The sequence below is a fragment of the Chamaea fasciata genome, unplaced genomic scaffold (assembly GCF_029207755.1).
Source record: "Chamaea fasciata isolate MVZ Bird 193981 ecotype frontalis unplaced genomic scaffold, bChaFas1.0.hap1 SCAF_3, whole genome shotgun sequence".
Taxonomy (NCBI): Eukaryota; Metazoa; Chordata; class Aves; order Passeriformes; family Sylviidae; genus Chamaea; species Chamaea fasciata.
The window spans coordinates 24,343,067-24,367,162 of record NW_027094088.1 but is presented as its reverse complement, the minus strand read 5'-3'; the positions used below and the strand labels follow the sequence as shown (position 1 = coordinate 24,367,162).

The 24,096-nt window shown below is 40.0% G+C and overlaps 1 protein-coding gene across 2 annotated transcripts in view; it reads right to left on the bottom strand.

The window, feature by feature from the left end:
• The window catches only part of MTA3 (metastasis associated 1 family member 3), a 132,423-nt gene extending 121,345 nt beyond the window's left edge, over positions 1 to 11,078 (bottom strand). The window contains exons 1-3 of one of the 2 annotated variants that reach the window (XM_066178379.1): positions 10,940 to 11,078; positions 8,757 to 8,824; positions 6,865 to 6,958 (exon numbers count right to left, since the gene is read on the bottom strand). In XM_066178379.1, the coding sequence (XP_066034476.1) occupies positions 6,865 to 6,958; positions 8,757 to 8,824; positions 10,940 to 10,967 (190 nt within the window). In that variant the 5' untranslated portion in view covers positions 10,968 to 11,078. The remainder of the gene's footprint in view (positions 1 to 6,864; positions 6,959 to 8,756; positions 8,825 to 10,939) is intronic. The other variant, XM_066178380.1, reaches the window with a different exon arrangement.
• Between the last annotated feature and the right edge of the window lie 13,018 nt (positions 11,079 to 24,096).

The following is a 24,096-nucleotide window of genomic DNA, read 5'->3' as shown; positions in this document are numbered from 1 at the left end:
TCCCTCTCCTCAAATAAATTACAACTTATGGCATTCTCTTGAAGGAGAACGAAGAAAAACTTGATGTTCCCTTGTCTCTGGAGATCAAAGAGATCATGTCTTCCCCACAAAAAACCCCAAGCTCATTTTCAGTGAAAGTGATAAAGACTAATAAAAGTGCCTTAGCATAAAAGCTACTCTGCCACTGATTTAAGAATTTGTTATCTGTATCATCCTTAAACGGTCCTCTTAGGGTGTGTCCCTCCCACATCACAAACTTCAGGATTCTCAGAAGCAACACAACAAACCTGAATTTGCTACTGCTTAGTTTACATGTCTCTATCAGATGACTGTAAATAAGTATTAACATGTAAAATTCCAACAAAAGCAACGCTGGAACCTATACACCTAAATTTCCCGGCTTGCTATATTTGGTTTTGTCTCTGCTCACCACTTCACCTTCAAAACAAACCCGAGAGTCTTCTAATGAGTTGCTCACAGACAGACTTCTGAAAAACCTGCCATGGCCTCAAAGAGAAGAGGGCGACTATGTGAGATCAAAACTAATTTTCTCCTAATTCTTGGTGTGTGTGGACAGAGTCAACAGAGCCAGGGACACTGAGCTGCAAACAAAACACTAGTTTATATTTACAGGAGCCTTGAGATTAACAAGGCAGTATCTCACTGAACTGGTTACACAAGTCTGCTCACTCACTCCTCAGGCATATCCAGCAGCCAAGCCTTCTTCCTTATATCCAATTCAAGAGACTCTCCTACCTCTCATTCCCAGGTCTGTCTTTCCAGGCCCTAGCTCATCTTTCTCCTGTCCAACCAGGAAAATGGCATCTTTCCTCACAGGGTGATATCAACAGATCTCTTTTCTTAACAGCAAGAAAGAGAGACCTTCTCACCAAGTGCAATTGAAAAAATGAACTGTAACCTAACAGAAAACCTTCCAAAAGCCACAAGATTCCATGGAACTGTTACTAACACTACTGTAAGAGACACAAATCAGTTGAGCTCTAAAGACTTATCTTGTTCTGGTTTTTTTTTTCACCAACATGACCATAAGCAAGACCAAAAACTGTTCACCATGGGGTTGAATTTTGGTTTTTGGAACTTTTTTTAGAAAGAAAGTGTGAATTATTTTAACATTTAAAATTATCAAGACAGAGAAAATGGATTGTATGCCGTAGAAGAGTTAACATTTGTCTCTTGGGTTCATTTCACCAAAGGTGCTTCTAACTGAACATAGGCTGCAAAGACAACAGGTATCAAGGGAAGCATTGAAACAAAAAAAAAAAAAAAAAAAAAAGACAATTTAAGATTTCAAATAAAATCTCCAGTCAAAACATATGTTTTATGCTGAGACATTATGTGACTTGAATTAGGCAACAGGAAAAGTCATCTTAAAGTGATTTTTCAGAAAAGGGATTGTCGTTAAAGAAATATTGTATCCTTTATGAATAACTGTTCAGCTTGATGTACAAGAAATATTACCATGAAACAGAATCACAACCAAAAAAAGAAAAAAAAAAATCCAACAAGTTTCTGGTTGTGTTACAATACGATCGGAACAAAAATTGTCCAGCTATAGTATTTTATAAATGTTTTGAATTACACTGAGTCAAATAGGTGACTAAGATAACAGGACACTGAAGAACACAAGGTGTTTTAGACATTTTTCTCTGGAGCCCTTCCCTGAACCCCAAGGGTTTCCACACCCATAACTTTTTTCATACAACTTTCTAAATGGTACTTTTTTGATTGTTGAAGAGGGCAGGAAAAATTCTTGTGCTTTTCCTGGAGCTGAGTATTAAGAACACCAATATGCAACGGCAACCATATGTTGAAAAACTTGATGAAACATGGAAGGAGTTCACATTTCAGTTCTGTGTATCTTTGGGAACATCACTGAGTAATCTGCTAAACACTACTGCTCAAGTTAAGCTCATTTTCTTAACATCTTCAAGGATACCTGCCTGCCTGCTGCTCTACTGAAATAAAATGCTTCTCAAAAATCAGATGGAATATTAACAGCTTCATTCTCTCAGATGCATCTGGAGTGTTGGCAGTTAACACAGACAATATGCAAAATATTCCTCCCCTCAACTACAAAGCACCTTTAAGTGAAGGTAAAAAGGCTCAGCAGCAGCTAAACTGCTCGGCACAATCAAGCCATTTCCAGGAATGCTGGAATATTCTTGATATATTATAGAAAATAAACTACGAGTGTCTGTAAGATCCTTTGAGATCTTTTAACAGCAACCATAAAAACATATTGGCATATTAAATATTTTTCACCAACTTCAATAAGAACTTCTAATAGGAGCATTGCTTTACAGGCAAAAAACCTTGAAGTACAGAGAGAATACTGGATTTGTTTCTGATTGCAACACATTCATGTCATCCAAAGGTCAGAACTGAGTACAGACTCCAACATTTGATGATAAAGTTTAGTGGGCATGGCAGTATTCAGTCAAAGGATGTATCTTGGAGGTGTTTTACAACCCTAATGATTGTCTAACCAGAAATCACTAGCAGGACTCTTCTCTTCCTAGATATCCATCATGTACAAAAATTCTATAGCATAAACACCGTTTTACAAAGCAATATGACATAAAATGTGACTGATCAAGAGCAAAAGAAAAAAAGTTTTAAAAATATGCAACAAGAAGTAAAGCCAGTTAAGTGATCTCTTAAAAGAACAACTGAGATTGAACATGATTTTTTTGTCAGCTTCTGTAATCTAGAAAAAAATTATTTTACCTTTCATCTCAGTCAATGAAACAAATATCTCAGAGATTATTTCTTTTTAATTGAGTACTGTCTCATTCACAAAGAATGTCAACTGTGTTAATGAGAAAAAAATACATTCTGCATAGGCTTTATCACAGGCCCAGAAATATTCTTGGCACTTGGTCAGCATCTCAGCACACCTAAAAGAAACAAACCCTCTTAATAAATCAGAAGATGAAGGACTCCAACAACAGTAATTTTTTTTATATCCTCACCAGATGGTTGACTAGGCAAAAGTTGGCTGAGGAATTGCAATAAGAAATGACTTCAGACATAGTATGATAATACAAGATCAGATAAAGAGCAAAGAACTGCAAAAAAATGGCATCATGCACTCAGATCACCCCACTCAGCTTCAAGAAAGTAGTAGTGAATAAACCTCAAATATGCTATGGGTTTTGGAATGGTCCCTGTGCAGGGCCAGGAGTTGAACCCAATTACCCTCATGTGTCCCTTGTAATACAGGATATTCTATGATTCTATGATATATCTATTGCAAAAGAAGGAAATACAGAACATGAGCCCTTCGCTGTAACTCAAAACCAGTGCTGGTACAAAGCTGATACAGCCTCCTCTCCACAGCTATTAAAACCTTGCCCTGAAATACTTACATTAATTCCACTGCAGATAAATAATCATCTACATTTTATAGGTTCAGCTACAGCTGGCAATTTTCCAATCACACCATTTAGTTAGGAAACATCTCTGTGCCACCCCTTTATGTTTGCTTCACCCATTTTAATGAGCTGAGTGTTTCTTTCCCAGGTCTCCGAGTTCACTTGCTCACGCTCACGCACTTGGGCGTCTGTTGCAACATCTGTCTCTTGCACAGCCTGCCATCCTCTGTTCACCTCTCTCCCTTCTTCTCCCTTCACAGGAAGCCTTACTCTGCTGGCCAATTCTTTCAGGCCAAGAAAGGAACAGCCCCCTCACAGTGACCCTGCGGTGATGACTGCAACCTATGTGCTAGTGAGTGTTAACACCCCAAAAGAACTCTCTTACTAAGCTCAGGAGGCTGCACAGGATCAAGAAGCTAATCCTGGACAGTATTTTGGTTTGTATTTCAAGCTGACCTTACCATAAACTCTTTTTATAGTAACATAAATCAGAGGTGAAAAAGCATTAAGTCCTCAAGCGCCCATAAAATATTCCAAATTCCCAGATATAAATGGTTACAGTCAGCTTCCAGAACTATTCCCAGATCTTAACTGATGTCATACATGATGCTGGTAGACAAATAAAAATTTCCTTAATTAAATTCTATCTGAAACACCGGGGGGGGGGGGGGGGAGAAAAGGCAAAAAAAAAAAAAAAAGGCAGTACAATTTCCTCACAGATCACTGACAATCTTTGAAAACAAGAGAACTGCTCTGTACCTCATTATTTTAGAATGGCCTATGGAGAATTTGATTTCCCCCCTCAATTTGTTACAATATCTTGAAATATTTTGGAAGTCAACTTAAAAGAAAAACAAACAAAAAATCCCCAACCAAATTTAAAAACCAACCAAACAAACAAAAACCCAAACAACAAAAACAAAACAAAAACAACAACAAACACCCTAGGAAAACAATATACTGACTCCTTACCAGTGATAAAGTCACAGATCAACTTTATTCCATGTTTCCCAAACGTTCTTTAGAATAATTCTGAAACTTTTTCAAGTTACTGAAAATCTTTTTTTAAATTTCCAAAATATTTTTTACGAAGCTAGTTTCTTGTTTTAGTAAATGGGACCATATCTACACCTCAAAATGTAGCCTTCAGAAATTGACGTCAGTCAAAAAAACCCCAATCGCCACCTGCCAAAATCTTGAGAAATACGTAACTCAGAGCAGTTTTCCCTACCATTAAAAAAAAAAAAGCTAGTAACACAAAATAACATTAGAAAAGATCAAGCAGATCTTATACTTAAAAGACTTCTCCAAACAGGCACACAGGAGAAATCAGTGGCTGAGATAGATTTTCCATTCCTTAAGAAACTTGTATCTTTAAACATTTATTTTTACCAAACCAGGTAGAAGTGTTGAAGCGTCAGCATGTTTAGCTATATAAAACACTTCTAAAACATTCAATTCATAAATATACAAATATTTTGTTTACACGCACCATATTTTTAAACAGAACACTGTGTTATTCCAGAATGAAAGCCTTTAAATTGATTTGACATTTAACTACATCTGCTCTATGAGCTATAGGAAGCTCTAGGCGGGCAATCTTTCACTGTGTGCTGTCCCCTGTTACGGTAACAAACATCTCCTAAGAGAACTTGGCACTACAGATCCCATGGGTTGGTCAGAACAGAAACATTGTGTCCAGAGAAAATATTCAATAGAGAAACACAATTCATAAGAGCGCTGGGTTAGAAGGCTCATAACCTGTGGGACACAGGCTTTCTAAAGATGTTTGTTGAACCAGCTGGAAATCACATTTCTGATTACTCACTACAAAACCACAAGAGAACCCCAACAGAGAACATATGATGGAAGACTCCATGGCACTCCTAGTGACACCAACAAACCCCTCATATGCTCTAGGAGAAGAGCAACAGACCATCAAGTCCTTTCGATCAAACTGCTGACAAAATGGCAATCTAAAACTCACAAAGGAAATAGAAAAATCTTATTCATTTTTCCAGACTGAATGATACCCACAGGACTAGCATACCCTTTTCTAAAAAGTAAGCCAACTAAAAAAAAATTTACAAGATTCATGTTTCTATACATTTCAGCTGGAAGAATTCAAAAGACTAATGACTGCAGGGGCTGATGATCATGATCATAAATAGGTCACAAATAACTATAGAGCGTACCCAACTATATAAGAAAAACATTAAATCATTTTATTAGTACACAAGCAAGATGTACTGTCTTCCCATAAAAACCAAGCTAGTACTTCATACTATGTTCTCATATCACCCCTACTTCTCTAAGACCAATAAAAGAATAAAACAAAACCCAAACATCAGCTGTTTCTCTTCACTAACCATACCTGGATGAGCAAAACTACCAGAGCTGGATATTAAACAAATTGCAGGGTATTTTTAAAGCACCCATCTTATTACACCGTCATACGTCTATCTGCATTAGAAAGTTGGCATTATCTAATGTCTTTCAAGAGATTCATCCCCATAAATTTGAGATTCATAACCCCTCCATAACTTATTCACAGATTAATTTTGAAAACTCAAGTGTCATATATAATCAAAATGGTATTTAATAGCATATGGCAAGAAATTTATGGGATGTTGATGTACTTCACACAAGTTATTTACAAATATGACTGGAGTATTTGTCAAATTACTGTTTTCATCTCAGATTTTTAGGTTCAGAATTGTATTTTTTCTCTTCAGAATTATATTTTTCATCAAAAAGTTATGGAACAATATGATATTTCACTCGTATAACAAATGGCAGATACCAAAAAAAAGTTAGGTTCATGTTGAAAAATGGGGCTTTTTTCACCCATTACCACTTGTTGTTTTTCTGAAACACGGAGAAAAAATAAAAAGGAAAAAAAGAAAAGAAAAGAAAGGAAAAAAAAAAGAAAAAAAAAAAAGAAGAAAAAAAAAGAAAAATAAAAAATTAACCCCCCTATTTTTTGACTAATATCTACATTTAGCATAAATGCACATAACAGCTCTTTTACAATCTCCAGTGATTTTTCAGTCCCCAATGATACATTTCATTCTTTACATTAAGCAATACACATTTATGTCTAGCTCAAAAAAGTAATATCAAATAATCACAAGTGCTCTTAAGCTTAAATTGACTTACAACCAAGAATTACTTTTGACATAAAAAAAAGAAATGCAGCTGTATCTTCCAGATGAAAAGATACATTCTTTTTTTTTTTTCCCCCCAGATGAACAGACTTAATCACATGGATACAGCTTAATTTTATTCCCAGAAGCAACTGATAGGAGCAGAAGAGTATCAGATAATACTAAGAAACTAACTGGATGTTAATAAATGCCTAACATAAATATATATTTCACATGCCAAAAAAACCACACAATTTTAAGCTGTTGCAGAAATTGAGCAGGCTGTGTTAGTAGAGAAAAAATGCCCTATACCATCTACTTACTAGCATGCTTATCTGCAAGCATTATAAGGCTGTTAGAAATATCTCTTCGCCTGTAAAAACACACCACTTTTGCTTCCACGTTCCCATTGGCAGTCTACAAAAGAAAGAGAAAATCAAGTCAGAATGTCAGAATCCTTCCTCAGCTGAGTGATACAAATTAAACACTCTCTGCTTGAGGTGTTCCCTCGTATCAGTAGTTCTCACATGATCAGTCAAGCTGAAATCAACAGAATTACTCCAATAAATAAAATCTTCTTGACAGAGGCCAGTGCCAATTTCAGACCAGACAAGAGGATTAACTACAATTATTGAGTCCTCAGATTTTATATTTTATTCAGGTGTTCAGAGGCCCAATGCCAGTATCATGCTAACATAAGAATCCTTGTGAACATTTCTCTACCATCCAGCTTTAGACAGAAATGTATATTGCAAAGTACTCTAGCATTTTTTTCAGAATGGCATTTAATATAACATTTATTGAAAAAGTCCTTTTGAAAGGCTTGTTTGAAAAAGTCACAACAGCTCCTAAAATAAAAGAGCTATTTAGTTCAGTGTTGTTTTCATGACTCTTTATGGGGACCATGATCTTCTATAAAGAATTTACTAATATTTGAAGAACTGTATCCTCCTCCCTGAAGGTACAAAAGTACTTCTTTACTTTCAGTTATTTATTTAATACTAAAATCTATAATATTTTGACTAAGTTTCTTACAAAAGAAAAAAAAAATTGTCCCTGGTAGAACAATAATCAAAGTATTTCATTGCATATTTATATAACACCTCCACATTTGCTCAATACCTTTAACACATGAAAGCAAACCATTCATACTTAAGATGTCTGGACTACAACCTTCAACCTCTCTTTAAGAAAAAAAAAAATCCATACATGACTCTTTGTACCCTGCACAAGCAAGATTAAATTATAGCAGTGCAGTTTAAAGGTAATAAACATTACATTCAATACACGATTGGAATCATGTCAATTACTGTGAATAAAAAATTTTCTCCTCCAATAAAAGTCAAAAATTATTTGCCATGCACAAGTTCAGTGGATGTTGTGTTGGACAGCACTAACAATCAATGTGGTTGATGTCTGCTATGGCATACAGTTATGTTTCATTAATAAGAAGAGAGCCACCTGCATGTGACCAATTTTTTCATTTACTTTCTAACCACTGGGAAAAAAAAATTATTTAATCATTATTTACATCATGATGGGCATTTTGAGAATTAACTTTTGATGTAGCGCATCAGCAAGTTTTAATACTGCTTGAGGGAAAAGCGAAAAAAAATAATACATATAGAAACACACTATTTTTAATAGTGTAAGACGGAAGAAAAATAATCATGCTTTCCCCAAAATGACAGTCAATAGAGCCTCCATTTTTTAGGAAAATACACTCAGGATAAAGACAGAAAACACAGCCTGTACTTTATTCAAAAGCCCATTCTTCATGCACAGCTGCCAATAGGCAGAGCAATAACCAGCCACAGAAGTCACATATTCTGTTATTTGATCACTGCAAAGTCTCACTGGTACCTTCCAGCTCCTGAAACGCCTATCTAAAAGCAGACACATTACATGATGGCTGTCATTCCAGATGGATTCACAGAGTCATCATCAGCCAGAGAATTAAATTCATTCATTCCTCCAAGAATTCATAGAAATCGTTAGAAAGTTTTTGCAGCAGAGGGATCCTGTTCACCGGGAAGGAGCAATCAGGTGTTTCCACAGGTAACGGCAGAATTACAGGGTATCACACAGCAAGTTTTCAGTTACCACCAGAAAACCCTACCACAGCAGAAATCTTAAGGGATGGAAAAAATTTTCAGGTTTTAATGAGCACTCTGACTGAAGCCAAAAGTTAAGAATGAATCTTTGATATTTGTACCTTGTTAAGTTCTTCAATTCTCCTAATGAGATATGGATTGCTGGAAGAATTTTCAAAATAAACATAATCTGCAAGGAAAAAAAGGGAAAGTCACTGAAATACCAAAAAATATGTAAAGACATTTCATTAATAATGCAAAAATTTTCTTCTAAACCTAGAAGTTTTCAAAGGGCTGAGATTTCTTCATAAATGTCGGGACAGTAATGCATTTCTATGCTGAGATTTAACATAATTTGTTCCTAAATTCTGGTTATAACTGCACTACACCTGCTTAAACAACCACGCTGGAAAAAGTTAAAAGCTTTGTGTAGAAGCTTACACTGGAATCCAGTAATCCACACACTTCATAAACCTTGACAGAGAAAGAACAACTTCTACAATCAGTTAGGGAAGATTCAAGAACTGAGCACTTCAGTGAGTTTCTATATTATGGAGATTAAAATTTCTGTTAAGAGATGACACCTCATATTTATTATCAGGTGCTGTGGCAATACAGTTGTCCCCATGAGTAATGTACATTTTATAATACTTGCTCTTGTTGTTAGATCTGTCCAATGAGATGCAAACTATATTAAGCAGGAATTGTCATGAGATTAGCAAGGATCTTGCAGGACAAAGTATCTTCCAGCATCATTAATATAAAAATACTTGCATAGAGTGAGTGTATGGAAGTTCACTCATATCCTGAAAGCTGCTCCCATGTAACATATAAAGAATTGACATGCAGTGCATTTCCTTCAATAGTTATCCAAAAACTTGTTTTCTGTGAAAAAATACCCATCAAATGCCAACCACACTTTAAATTTGATATTGGACTTCTGCACCATGCAAACTTTATTTTTAAAAATCAGATGAGAAACTATAACAACATACAAAAGTCTTCTGCAACACTTTGACACTACAATACAATGAAAAGGAACTTCAGGTGGTTCTAATGAAAAAATATGATCTCTGGATACGTTTACGATTGCTTATTAAGATTACAACGAAAAAAAAGAGAATTGGTTACCTAAGAGGTAAACCCTACCCACTACCTGCTCAGAGAAGGATTACTTTCATGAGTAAAGGCTGATGGGACTACAATCTAAATGCCCTAATGAGGGAGCATGCAGATGGAAGATTTGTGGCTCTATCAGCATACCTCAAAACATTAGCAGAAAGGGATTCAAACTGTTATCACCGCTCATTTGCACGCATCTTCCCTCTCAGCTCTGGCGGTTGAGAGAGCAGGAGGACAGAGCGATTTTTGAGCACCCAGTACTGCACACCTAACTTGAGCGGTGCACCTGAGCCACAGCACTGGGCACGCTGCCACGTTCGTTCCCTCCGTGAGGGAGCAAAAGCTACCCGTGTCATTTTCGACAGGCTGCGAATAGGAAGACAAACGTTTGCCGTGTTTTTCGCCGCCTAAACGCCCTCTCCCCCCCGCCCCTCGCCGAGCAGTCACGTATCAGGGCGCTCCTCAGGGGTCACGGCGGTAAGCAAGGGAAGCTGACAGAAATCCCCCGGTTACACAGCCGGATTAATTATTTATCCCCGGCAGACCAAGGAAGGCGCGGAGAAATTCCGCCGTGAGGGCGAGGGCGGGCGCGGGGGCAGGGGAGCGGCGCGGGGGGAAGCGCCCCGCGGGCTGCGCTGGGGCTGCCCGTGTGCACCGCCCCGCACCGCCCCGCGCCGGCAGGGCCCGCCAGGCCGCGGCGGGGCCGGCCCGGGCCGGGGGCGCACGACCGGGCCGGGGTGGCCCTTGCTCGCCCCGCGGGGCCCGGCGGGCGGCCCCTCCGCCGCTCTCCGGGGAAGGAGACGAGGCGCGAAGGGCGGCCGTGCCCGGCCCGCGGTGCGGGGGCTGAGCCGGTAGCGCCGCTCCCCCCTTTCCCGCGGAGGGCGGCGCTGCCCTTCTCCTCCTCGGCGGCGGGGGCCGGGCTCCCACCCGGCGCACGGGGCTGGCGGGGGAGGAACCTGCGTCCTCGCCCTCCGCCCCGCGAAGGGCCCGGCGACCCTTTGCTGGACCGGCTGCCGCCTCCCGCCGCCCGCCCGGGCCCGGCCGCCCCGCTGGGGACCTCACCGGCCCGAGGGGCCGCGGCGCCGCTCTCGGCCCCGGCGCGGCGCGTACGGCCCGCGGCCCGGCGGGATCCTCCGGCCGTGCGCGGGGGGCTCCGTGCGGGCGCCTCCGCGTCCCCACATACCTCCCACTCGGTACATGTTGGCCGCCATGTCTGCGCTCTGCGCCGCCCTCCTCCTCCTCCTCCTCCTCCTCCTGCCGCCTCTGCCGGGCCGGGCTGGGCAAGGAGGGAGCGGCTCCCGCCGCCGCCCCCCCGCGCCGCGCTCGCCCCCACCCCGCGCCGCCACCCCTCCCCGCCCGGGCGCAGGACACAGCGCCCCACGGGGCCGCCGCCGCCGCTTCCGGAGCCGCCGGCGGGGAAGGGGTTAAACGGGCGCCCCCGCCGCTCCCCCCGCGCACCGGCCCCGGGGCGGGTAGCGGGCAGGGCCCGGACGCAGGTGGGGTGGGGCGGCCCGGGCCGGGCGGTGCCGGGGGAGGTGCGGGTGCGGGGCCGCGCTCCCCGCCGTGCCCCAAGCACGCCACGTTTTGCGGGCTCCCGCCGCTTTGTCCCTCTCCTCTCCGGCCCTCTCCGGACTTGGGGTTTTTTTGGTGTTTGCCTCTTCCCCGGAGCGGCCCAGGGATCTCTCCCCTTTGGCAACTCGGAGTGATATCCCAGAAAAAGTTTGTTTCTTGGGCAGCACCTGTTGGCGATGGGTTTTGGCGGCCCCTTTGTTCGCCTCCGGAGCGGAGCGCGGTCCCGCGGGCGGCCCCGGCGCCCCCAGCCCGCCCCGAGCACGACGCCTCTCGGAGCTCCTCGCCTTGCGCAGGAGGCGGCTTGCTCGCAACAGGCAGCAGAAAACATCTACCACAGAATAAAGACAAATCTAGCAGCTTGTCTCGGAGGCAGGAAGCGTCGAAAGAGATGCTTTCAAATCATCCGATGAGAGAGATGCTCAAAAACGTCAATACTGATGTAACATGAAGCCATTTCCCCCTGTTTATACAGAGTTCACACCATAAGAAACAATTCATACACTTTACAAACAAATTGATCCTGCTGTGGCATGCTTCCCAGGAAGAGAAATGCTTGTTATCATCTCCCTGCGATGAAGGGGATGATTTATTACTTGTTTTATATCCTGGATATTTACGTGTGCAGCTTGAGCGTTACCAAGCTAAAATTTCACTTCACCCTGAGCTGCAGGAAAACGTGTTGATTTAGGAGGATGATCTTCCCTGGTGTTGCAAACGATTCTCTCATGTCTTTCTTCCCTAAGCAAATCTGGGACTTTTAAATTAAGTTTTTGGCTACTTCTAGGAAACTTTTAATTTCTCAAGTGACTACAACTTTGTGTCAAAACGGCAACTGAGAAGCAAATTTCTGAAACACATGTAACAGGCATATGATACAGTGATTTATTCTTCTTTTAAAAACAGCAGCACATTCAAGCACTGAAAGGAAAAAGGGGGAATTTTCCTCTCTTGCACATCTGTGGGAGCTGTAAACAAAGTCAGCAGAAACTCATTGGGAAGTACCAACTTTGTCCAGCTGGGTATTTCCAGAGGCACAGTAACATGGCCTTAGCAGAGACCTGAGGTGTTATTTTTACTCTCCTGGTTTACTGCTTGGGTAAATGAAATAGGTTAAACAGGCAAGAGAACAGTTAATTCAAACAGTTGGTTTGTCATAGCCATTACCAATCAAACAAAATGCCTCCAAGCTCTTTTCCTCATTTTAAATCTGCACTTGGACATTAGGGGGATTCCCCACACTAGGAAGTTTACAATGTCCCCTCATCCTCAAATGTGGATTTGGACAGAAACAGACCATTGCCTCCATCAGCTGAAGGCATGGCCTGTGGAAGAGGAAGGTGAGAGGTGAGCCCAGGGAAGCGCATAGTCCCAGCCTGTCCTTTCAGGTGGACAGCCTGAAAATAGTAAGAAAACCTCCCTTACTTACAGCTGCCAGACTGAGGCCGCATCACAGACCAGATAAATGGAGAGAGAATGACGTTTATAAACCTTAGTACCGAATCACTGGACCTTATTGTTCACAGTAACAGGGCTCACACAGTCAGCACCAGCACAGCCTGAGGTGTACCCCATGTCCATACTTCAAGGTCACTGCTTTGGCAGGGGGCAGGGCCAGCTACACATAGAGACAGATACATGTATACATGGATACAGAGTTGCAGCACTGGCAGTAAATCTTACTTTGGTGTAACATATACAAAATATTGAAACAGTTTCTTTTCAGTGCTCTCTCAGTGTACAGAATGGGAAAAATTAAAGTTATGTAAACATCTTCATTTTTCTAGATTAAATAGAATGGAAAACTCTCGTTTCAACTATAAGATCGTTTATTTAAAAAAAAAAAAATTAAAAAAACCAAAACCACAAAAACAAACAGAGAGCCTTGTCTTAATCTGGCATATGAACTGTGTTTAGCTATAGACTGAGATTACTCGTGCTGTTCGAAAGAAACCACATTTCTGTGGCAACTTAAATTAAGATGCAAAACAGATTATTCCTGTTAGAGACATAGGTTACCTGAGAGCTTAATTTTACAATTTTCCTTGTTGTGCCACCCTGAGCAGCCCATCATTCCTCCTCCTAAGAAGAGTCAAGAATGAAAGAATGGAGTGTTAAAAGGATCATTTTAAAGTATAGAGTAGTTCCATGATCAATGCTGGCCAACTGCCCCGATGGTGAGGACCTTTCACATGTTCCCAACACAGTACCTAAAAGATTGACAGGAACTGTACAATTTTCTTAATGTATTTAAAAGAAAACTATTATGAAATATTTTTTCTCCATTAGAGATAGTACAAAAAAAATGACCTTTTCTTCATAGGAAATTTAAAGCTTCTTTCTTACATGTGGAAATTACATGGACAAAGGTAATAGGAATTTGCTATCAGGGAATTTTATTCCTGAATTTTCATTTTTCAAATTGATTTTTCTCATTTTCCACTATTACAGAGCCAAGATGGCAGTTTTTAAAAGTTCTGACTATTTTGTCATTCCATGAAGTCATAGAATAAAAGAACTTCCATTCCAGCTGCCATACAACATCTTGTTTTATGTCCACAGAATTTAATTTCAAAGTTTCCTGATTTCAAAAGTTCCTTAATCACAAAAAGAATCTTAACAACACCAACCTCACATGTTCAACCTGTAAGCTTCCTCACAAAAGGTACCAGAACTGAAGACAAGTCTTCCTAAATTACTTGATTGTTAACGATTATAGTGACAGCCAAGAGGACTAAAGTAAAATATATTGATAAAGATGTGTATTTCAGATTGAAATCCTTCAGGTTCTTACAGGTAGGAACATCTTGGTGAAATCGACAAAAACATTGAAGAAGGAGTTGCTTGAACCTTCCTAAAAAAATGTTCATCTTCCTGTAGAGCTTTCACAGAGACTCACCCTTGTGCTAACGCAATATAAAGGAAAAGGCCATTCCCATCCTTGGCCCATACCTATGGGACCCTGGAGGGTTTGTTGGCTGGTTTGTTGGGGGTTTTTTTGCACAAGTAATTTTGAAGCACAGGAAATATTCAGCTGTTCAAGTTTATGAATTTGCACCAAGGAAATCCAGCTTCCTTGCTAGTAAAAGTTTCCTACAACAAATTAACTGGCAGAATGCACATAATGCATGCAAAGAGTTAAACCAATTACAAGGGACTTCACAAATGATCATTTCTTATCAGCTTAAACTGCTACACTGAGAGTAAATCACCACCATCGAGGAGCTGGGTAGTTTATGGACTTGTCCTGTAGCTCAAAAATAAAATGTAGTCTGTACAAAGTCACTTTGCTCTCATGTGAACAAACATGCCAGCTAACACAGTCATACATTGATCAGACTGACTTACAGGCAGCTAAAAGTACAAGCACCTTTTTTCTTTTACCAACGCAAACACACACCATAGCTTGCAAAACCTCATTAATGAATTTATAGCAGAGACAGAATTCATATTGGTGTCACTTAATTAGTCATAAAACAAAAATAGTTTCCACATCAATGCTCACGATTATATTTATAAAAAAGCTTGCATAATTACCATTTTGCAACAAACATTATATAAGATGGGGGCTTTTTTGTTGTTGTTTTTTTACAGAAATACAAAATTCAGTGTTTATTATCACAAGCAATAGAAACTTTTAGCTGCCTCTAAAAAACAGAAACTAGGTGCGATCTGTAAGAGATGCTTTCACACCAACTTCTATAGAAATCAGAAAACCCCAAACTTCTCACAAGAGAAAATCATCTGCTCTTTGTATCAGAAATAACGTTGACTTTTTTATTGACTCTGAGTCAGATCTCTCAAGAGACTCTTAGTTAAATTTGTCACTATTTTCATTAAATATGATTTAAACAATAGCTTAAAGCTAATTGCTGAATTATTAGTAGTCTGCAGATTTAGATAGTGAATCCAGATCTTAAAGTTGTAAGAATTCCACTAAATCAATGTGCAGATAAAAATGGTGCTTATGGTTGGCAACAAGTTATTAATTGAGAGGGTAGTTAAAAACAGATCTCGGGTAATGGTTTTTCAATAAGTATCATAGTGTTATATAGATTGGTGCTATAGCCTACCAAATGACACTTCTCTGACACCACACATCATTTCATTTCCTATAAATCATACAACTGAATCAAGGTATTCTCCTTCTTTTTTTGGTGTTTTTTAAATGTGGTTTCCTTGGGGGGGGGGGGGGGGGGGGGGGGTAGGCTGTGCCAAAAAAGTCAGATCTGGACCTACATGTACCTGTCTTCTTGTTATGACTGAATTTGCTTTAACGAAAACCAGTCTGTTGCTGTGAGAAAATTACTTCAGGTTTGAGGGAGGAATGGTAAAGTAGGGTTTATTATTAATCTTCTACTAAAGCCTAGATGTATTACTTCCACTCCAGAGGCATAACTCTCAGTTTTTGATAATAATCTCAGTAACAGAGTAAATATCTTATATTTCTAATCTAGATCTAGAGCTTTTGTTAGAGCTACTAATTTACTTTCCAGTCCACATTTTAATGGAGAAAAAGCCTGCAGCTCTACGATGCAGTTTTGTACCCCATTGTGTTTGCTAGTTTTAGATGACCCTTAAGTTTATGCCTAGTTTCTGTTCAAGTCCATGCAAATTTTGTGGTTGGCTCCAGTGGAGCTACAGCAATACCATTCTATAGCTTTTTCATCTTTGACACAAGCAGGGTTGCAAATGAGAGCAGTTGGAAGCACACTGGAGCAGTGCACACATCTGCAGCCCTCTGAAATGAAGCCATTTTGGGCTTCAACACCATACTGGATAGATATTAAACACTCCACAGCAAATTTACTCTTTATCTCTCCTTTTCTTTCAACTGATCTATTTTTCGTGCTTAACACCTGCTAAAAAGCTGTGAAAGGTGCTTAATGACACCTATTTAAGTAGAGTACAGTACATTCATCTGAGCAGAATTAATTTAAGTCAAGGACTCAGCATCTGTTCAGTTCGGTTTTTCTGGAGCTTGAATGATCTCAGACAAGCAACACCAAAGTGCAATTTATTGAAATGTACCCTCAGTGCCTTCCTGTGTTTCTAAAGACTGTCTGGTGTTTCCATAACAGATGCATTTAACCTGAAATTTTCAGGTTCTACCTCTAGCTTTGAAAATCAGAACAATTTCCTTATGCAGGTAGCAGGTCTCCAGCTCAGTGCAGTGAGAAGACGAACACCCATTGTTGTGTTGGTAGGAGGAACTTCACTTCTGAATTCAGGCTGAACGACCCTCAGGGACACATTCATCAGTGCTGTAATGCACACAGCTTCTTCTTACATCAAGGGCATCATGCCTGCTTACACACAGTGAATTTAACTTTGTGTTCAAGTGACCCTTATTTCTAACAACAGGTGGTATGGCAGAGGAGGTCAGCTTGCCTGCATGATGAGCAGGTGTCTGACTAGATGACTTACTTCCAAAATCCACTCTGGGGAATGGTGACAAAGAGCAGCAGCACTCAGCACAACAGCAGTTCTGCTGGTAATTTGAAAAATATTGGCGTTGTATTGAAGTCTTTTGCCTAGAGACAATCAAATACCTGCCTGAAGTCAGTGAGGTTCATGAAGTATTTTCTCAGGATAAGTGGAAAGAACAAGGAACATGCCTCTAGATGGATAGATTACTGCAGGTAGAGTTAGTACATGAGGCAACAGGTGGTAACACAAGAAATACTACAAGAACTAGAGGATCCCTAGTTGCAAAGCTGGCATGGTTTTTATTGTTGTTTGGAATTATTTTGTTTGTTTTAAATCAGCTATGTTTTGCTTGGCAAGAAGAAACAAACAGCTTGAAAACCCCCTTCTCCACAGTACACAATGGGCTGATGGAGAACACTTGTGCACTTAGAATACTCTGAATTTTCTCCCAATACAGCAAGAGAACAGGAGATTTTACATACTTCCTACAGCAACAAGCCTAACTGATACATATCCAGCAAGTAAGTTCTTTAATAATGGCTGTTGGAGTGTTTGTACCAAATAGGCACAAACAAACAAAAAAAAGCCTGAACATATTTCCTGCTTCTGAAATATCCATATTCAGTAAAAATCCCCCCACTATTACAACTGAGTCTCTTTTTTTTGTCAAAAAGGAAAATGCCAGCTCTACTATCTGAAGATCTGTCATTTCCATACTCAGTCTGACAAGTTTTACTTTCTCTCTGGCAGATTGAAGATTTTTGACTCTACAGTACTTACACCCATTTATCAGATGAGCCTTTCACTATTTTTTAACCACTGCAACTAACCCCTTTTGCAGCTACAGCTAGGAATGAAAACCTCTAAAATCTGGATACCCAAGATTAACAGTCTGAAAGTATGTGAGTTTTAATATTCTACAGTATTTTCTGAAATACAAAAGAATATTTTACATCCTTGCAAGGAAGTTGGTTTTATTATTCATATTTTAATATGAACACAAAACAGGATGCATCAGCTAGCTCCCTTCTCCTTATGAAGCTCCTTTGGGATGCAAGGGTACAACACACAGCTGCGACTAACAAACACAGAGGGCCAAAAGTCAATGTTTTCATTCCCCTATCTTCCTCAAAGCTATCCATCCAACCACTCTGATACAGGGAATCAGTAATGGGGAGAACTGCTAGAGGAAAACATGAATTCCTGCTCTTCAAGATGAATATGACTAAAGAAGCATCCTTTATAGTAAGCTCTTTGAAAAAATATTACATTCCTTCATCCAGTGGTTCTGCCGTAAAACTCTGAAAATATTTCAGGGTTCATCCTGCAAGTTCTGCTTTCGGACAAAACTCAAAAATTCCTTATAGAGATGTGACAGAAGGAAGAAATTATGGACTCCCATGCATACAGTACGCTTGGTTTCCCTTTCTTCTAAACAGAAGAATTATCTAGACTGAAATAGCCCCTTCTTATATTGTTACAGCTACTTCCACTTTAAGTATCTGTAAAAGTTGTTAAACTAATGAATACATGCAGCAATAACAAAACCAAAACCACCAGAACCCCCAAAAAACCAACCCACCCACTCCATCCAAAAAAAACCCACAACCAAAATAACCCACCCCGAAAATTAGTCAGCAAGATATCCAGGATTATTTTCACTGAAGCCAGTTCCTGAATTTCACCAGAACAACCCCCAGCAGTCAAATCAAAGTACAAACATATGGGTATGTGAAATCCCAGAAGACATCACAGAGAAAATAAACAAGGCTCATACTGCTAAATCACAAATACACTGGGACAGGAGCAGCCTGTTCATGGGTGTTTCTCAGATCTGCTTTCAGGAATTCTGGATTTCTTTCAAATGGATACTCATATCCCTTTGAGGCCTGGGTGCGTCCATAAATAAACAGTGGTCAACACCCAAGCCCATGACTGGAGAGCACAGTTCTAACAGATGCTGAATGCCATCTGCTTTCATGGACATCAATAGGATGATACAAAACACACAATGCAGGTAGAAGGCCCTCCAACTTTTCCGTGCTGGACAGTGCTCACACAGGAAGTACTCACATTGTATAAGCTCTCCTAATAATTATTCATAACATCAGTTCCATAGGGACTGCTCCATTAAACCAGTTGAAAATAGTACACCTTGACAAGGAGTGGAAAGTAGCAATAAAAACAACCCAGCCATAGTGACTGTTAAGCCTTTCAGGAAATAACATTTTTAATGAATATTTTAAGAAAATTTCATATTGTGGAGTCCTCTTCAGCAGTTGCCCAACATTTTGGGATGAGAAAGGTTATTTATGATTGAGGAATATCTCCTGCTGAATATGAGTCACTGCATGTTTTGCTGTGATTGCTTTCTGTTTAGGAAAGAAAATAATAAATGACTAATTATAGCACAATGATTTGTTGTGGTGGGGGAAGCAGGAGGAGAAGGTGTCTGGGCAGGGGCATAGTGTTGCCTTTTGTAGGATGGAATCCATGGGCTTTACACTACTTAATCTGACATTTTACCTGAGCCCTTACCTTGCTCTTTAGCAAGCCTGATGTAATCCATAAAGCACTGAGTATGTTAAGATTATGTTAATTCTATCTTTAAAATTTGAAGAGGCAAGCCACTTAATAGTAATCATGACTTAAAAGGGACCAGTCTTTTTGAAAGGCCTTTTATACCTTTCCTCATACATCAAAATGTAAAAATCAAAGTATCAACTTGTAGTTTAAGCCCCTCTTTTTCTTTATAGGACAAAATCTGCTGCTGGGTATCACTCTTGTCCACCTACAGATGATGAATGCATCACAAGGACTGAAAGCAATATTTGCTGTTGTGTTCATCCTTAACAAATTCAAAAACTTTTCTGAATGGAGTGCACAATTCAAGACCTTTGCTGTTCAAGGATGAGCTATTCTCCACAAATATTTGGAAACACTGTTACTCTTGCACCAAAATTATTTCCCCACCAAAGAGGACAAAAGTAACTATAGTTCTTCATGATCTTTCTCAAATTGTGTATTCACTTCCTGCTGGGGTCTGCTGTTTTAAATAACAAAAGGTAATGTTACTTTTTGACACACCAATCTCGTAATCCTCCACAAGTGCAAAATTTCAAGGCACACAGAATCCATCATATCACCATTCCAACTCTAAAATTTTCTCCATTGCTATTTCCATCACCAGCCCCTGTTCCAAGGTCTACAACTCAGCAGTAAAAGTTCATGCTAGGCTGAAATTTCTCCTGTGAGGTTTAAGGTACCCGAGAGCTATTTTCTTTTTTATTACAGAATCACTTCCCTATTGTAGGAGACAGAGAGGATTGCTTTTATATCAGCAAAATAATCAAAGAATCTAATGCCTGCACTTGTATCAAGCAATCTGTCCATGAGAAATAATTATTCTGTTACTCATAATATCTGTCTCTTGAGTCAGTTGACCTAAATGGTCACAATTTCTGCAACACAGATTCCTTTCAATAGAATTCATCTTCTAAATTCATTAAATGCACCAAATACTGGCATACTAGACAGGCCATCATTATTAGCAATTCAACTATATTACTTTATTTGCCTACAGAGACTCAGAAATATAACTCTGTCACACTTCTGTAAATTCAGAATAACTCTGTTGGTATGGTTCAGTTCATCCACTGGAATCACACTCTTGAGGAAGGCAAAAGAACTTGGTTACATGATTACAAAATTCAGCAATAGGTCGAATATTTAAGATCCGGCCCCATGAAAGGAAGACTGCATCTCTGTTCTGCCCTAGTATGGGATAGGAAACCTTAAGCTTCATATTGGTAACTGGTCTGCCAGGCATCTCTGGCGCACTGGGAGGAGGAATACAGGGATACTTCAACATGGTCACTCCCACCAAGCCACCGAGAAGTGCACGGTTAGAAACCTCCACAGGCTTGTGGTCCTCTCGGCTTTCAAGGACTGCTCCTCAGGAAATAACAGAAGTGTAAGGGACTGCAAAAATCAGCCGTGTGAGCAGACAATCCAATTACACATTTGGCTGAGTACTTTTCATGTTCTATGAAGCCACTGAAATGCCGAATTTGAGAGATAAGGAGGTTGTAAGGAACATTTTCCAAATAATTTCTGCAAATAATGAGAGCATCAGGCTCTGGCACATCCTTAATTTCTGCTGGGATCCAGGCCATGGCAACTGCACACATCTTAGAATGGGTGACCACAGCCCGTGCTGAGTAGGGAAGTCCTCACCATCCTCTTTTTAGAAAAAGATACTTGGTGCTAAGAAGAGAGAAGGAGAGGATGAATATACGACTTAATGAGAAGGACTCTCACAAATAGTTCCTAGTACAGCTCCTGGAAGACAGAAGCACAGGATTTCTGTCCAATGTTTTTATCAGTGTTTGGGGATTTAAATTTCTTTTTCTTTTTTTTTTTCTTTTTTTTTCACTTTTAGTTTTATTTTGTGGTTTGTTTTTTTAAAAGCTTATCTTCCCTATTCTTCTCTTTTGAAGAAAAAAAAAAAGAGTTTTTAATATATGAGTTAGGAAGAAACAGAAAATCAGCACGTAAAATCAGCAATACAAATTGGTGAACTGAAGACAGATTTCCAAATTAAAGCTATAACTATAGGAAAAAAGCAATCAAACAAACAAATCAAGCAATCAAACAAAGCAGTGCAAAAGTGAGATGTCCGTTCCCAGTTTGAAGTCTGTTTAGCAGCACAAATGTTTAAACAGATGAAATTTCTAAAAAAGAGAGAAGAGAAAGAGTTGCATTTAGATATGCTGAGGGAAAAATGTGTTAATTATTTGATAACAATACTTTTCAGAAAAAGAAGAAAACAACAGGATCTTAAGGCCACATTTTGAAGTATTCAGCATAATACCACAGCACAACATAAACAAACAAACAAACAAAAATAAGAAGTCCATACCTCCAAACAGAATGCTGAATGCTGCAGTCTAAGGGCAGAGACTGGCTGCTAGGGGGTTGGAGTCTTCTGAAATGAGCTTCTGTGCTATTTAGTATAATTTCCCACTTTTGAGAATCAGGCCAGTATCACATTCATTGAACTACGACACAGAGCAATACATCTCATTAAATCATGCTAAGCTTTTCTAAAGAGACGTCTACAAACTTTTCCTTGCTATAAGATTACCGATGTCTCCTGCCTTGTTTGTGAAATAGTTAAATAAAAATAAGAAGAAGCACAAAACAAACTGACATGGATCAAAGGAAACCACAATTTAGAATCTGCAATGAGAAATCTATTTTATTCTGGCTCCTGCAAGGGCAAATCTATAAACCTGCCTGGGCAGCTTAACATGCAAAACCCCAAATTTACCAAAAATCTTTATCAAAATAAGTTTGCGTGATTCTGCAGACAACATTACCAATTTGTTTCCTAGCCATCATTTCCAGAAAATATCTGTTTTGTCATCACTGTTGTGATGTTCAGCTTTTTCCCCCTCTCTCAAGGCTGGAGTCAGCCCTAACTAGATGGCAAAGATGTGCCAAAGTCACTCCAACCTCAGCAGCTCAGTTTCACAGTTTATCGCCATGGGAAGCAGGGAAATTAGGGGCTGACTAAATTGCGAATGCTGGTTGATTATCTTTACATCCCGCAGGTACATCAGCAGCTGAGTCAGAGGTAGTGGCCATTATAGCAGTGCAGGTGGCCCACTTGCTGTTCAGTTTCAGCCTGACACAGCTGGTTTTCAGCACCACAGAGTCCACCAGCAGCACTACCCAACACACCACGTGATGGCTCTTTTTCAGCTGCTATTTCATTATAAATTTGACACATATTATAGAGGGATACCACAGGCAAACTGCTCCTTCTCCAAATCTCATTCCTCTCTCCCCAAAGAGAGGGTGTGGAATTTACCTTTCCCTCCTGTAATTAGCAGGAAAACAATTAGTCAACACATTGCAGCTTTCCACAAAACGACTCAGAATCTGTAACTGTAGTGACACTTGACCTAAAATGTGGGGGCAGGTCTGCATGTAGGTAGGATTCGCAGTTGCCAGCTGAGAAACAAAAGTGTTTTGAAATAGGCAAAAATACATGTTAAAAAAAAAAAATCATGGAAGTGGTACTTGCACAAAAGGAAGCTGCAGTAACTTATACCAGAGAACAATACAGCATAAAAACTGTACACGAATGAATATTTTCAGTGTGAAATAAATAAAAATATGTTCTCATGCAGTTGCCTTAATCTTGAAAGACAGATTCTCAGATATTTCACTATCACTCCTGTCTAAACGGTGCTTAATTTACCAGATCACTCTAGTGGATTTTGTCGCAAGGATTTGCGATCCAGACCATCAGTGGTTACATCTTGAAGTCATAATTGAAAACCACCCTTACTAGGGACACTCTTCCTTCATAAAATCAAGGCAGAGAAAGGCAGACTCATTCTGCCTAGGAGACATTTCTAGCTGTGTACCGGCGATAATGGTGTGCTCACTTTAACTTCCAACTCCGGGACATCATCCAGTCTCTTGCATCATTTAGGAAAAAGTCACTTGATGCAAACGGTGAGAAGTTACTGCTGCTGAAAGCAGATACTAACTCGCACCAGTGAACTTGGGAAGCATCTATGTCATTTGTTCAGATGTTGATGGTGATTATGCCAGCACCCGGGGAGACCTGTCCACAACTGCCTACCTGCAACCCAGTTTTGTAACCTATTTGCTGGAAGCCAGAGTCCTCTCCAATATTTTGCAGGTAAGTTACAGAAAGTAGTGACGGATCTTCAGCTTATCTCTGCCCAGCCGTGAGGAGCAAATTCCATTTAATGTCCAGTGCTGTGAGTTCAGGACAGAGCGGCTTTATTGGCTCTCCTGGAACTGTAATCGAGGCATGCTCCACTTGTTCCCGAAGCTCTGATAACAGGAAGGTTTTAACACCTCGTTGCACTGCAGAGCCAGGTCTGCCTGTGCCCTGAAAAACGGTAACAGCCCCCTGCACCCTCCCTAATGCTCCAAGAGGCTCAGGAATAAAAGGTATTTTGTAAAGACATCTGATCTCATTTTCTCTAAGAATCAAAGGTTTATTAATTTTAAGTGGATGAGTATTTGACTGTAGATTTTGTATTTTAAGAGCCTGAGCATCCTCTTTGAGTTCTAAATAGTCATCGAAATATTTATCTAAGTTAGCAAGCTTGATCATTTTCATAAACTAGTACAGTCAACAGGAACAGTTTCTGGGACCTCTGAAAGACCATGTATGATAAAAAGCTGAATAATTCCTTTTGGAAATAAATGTCTCCATGTAAGGGGTAAAATCTTTGCTAAATGATGCAAGAGACTGGATTACATCCCAGAGTTGGAAGTTAAAGTGATCACGCT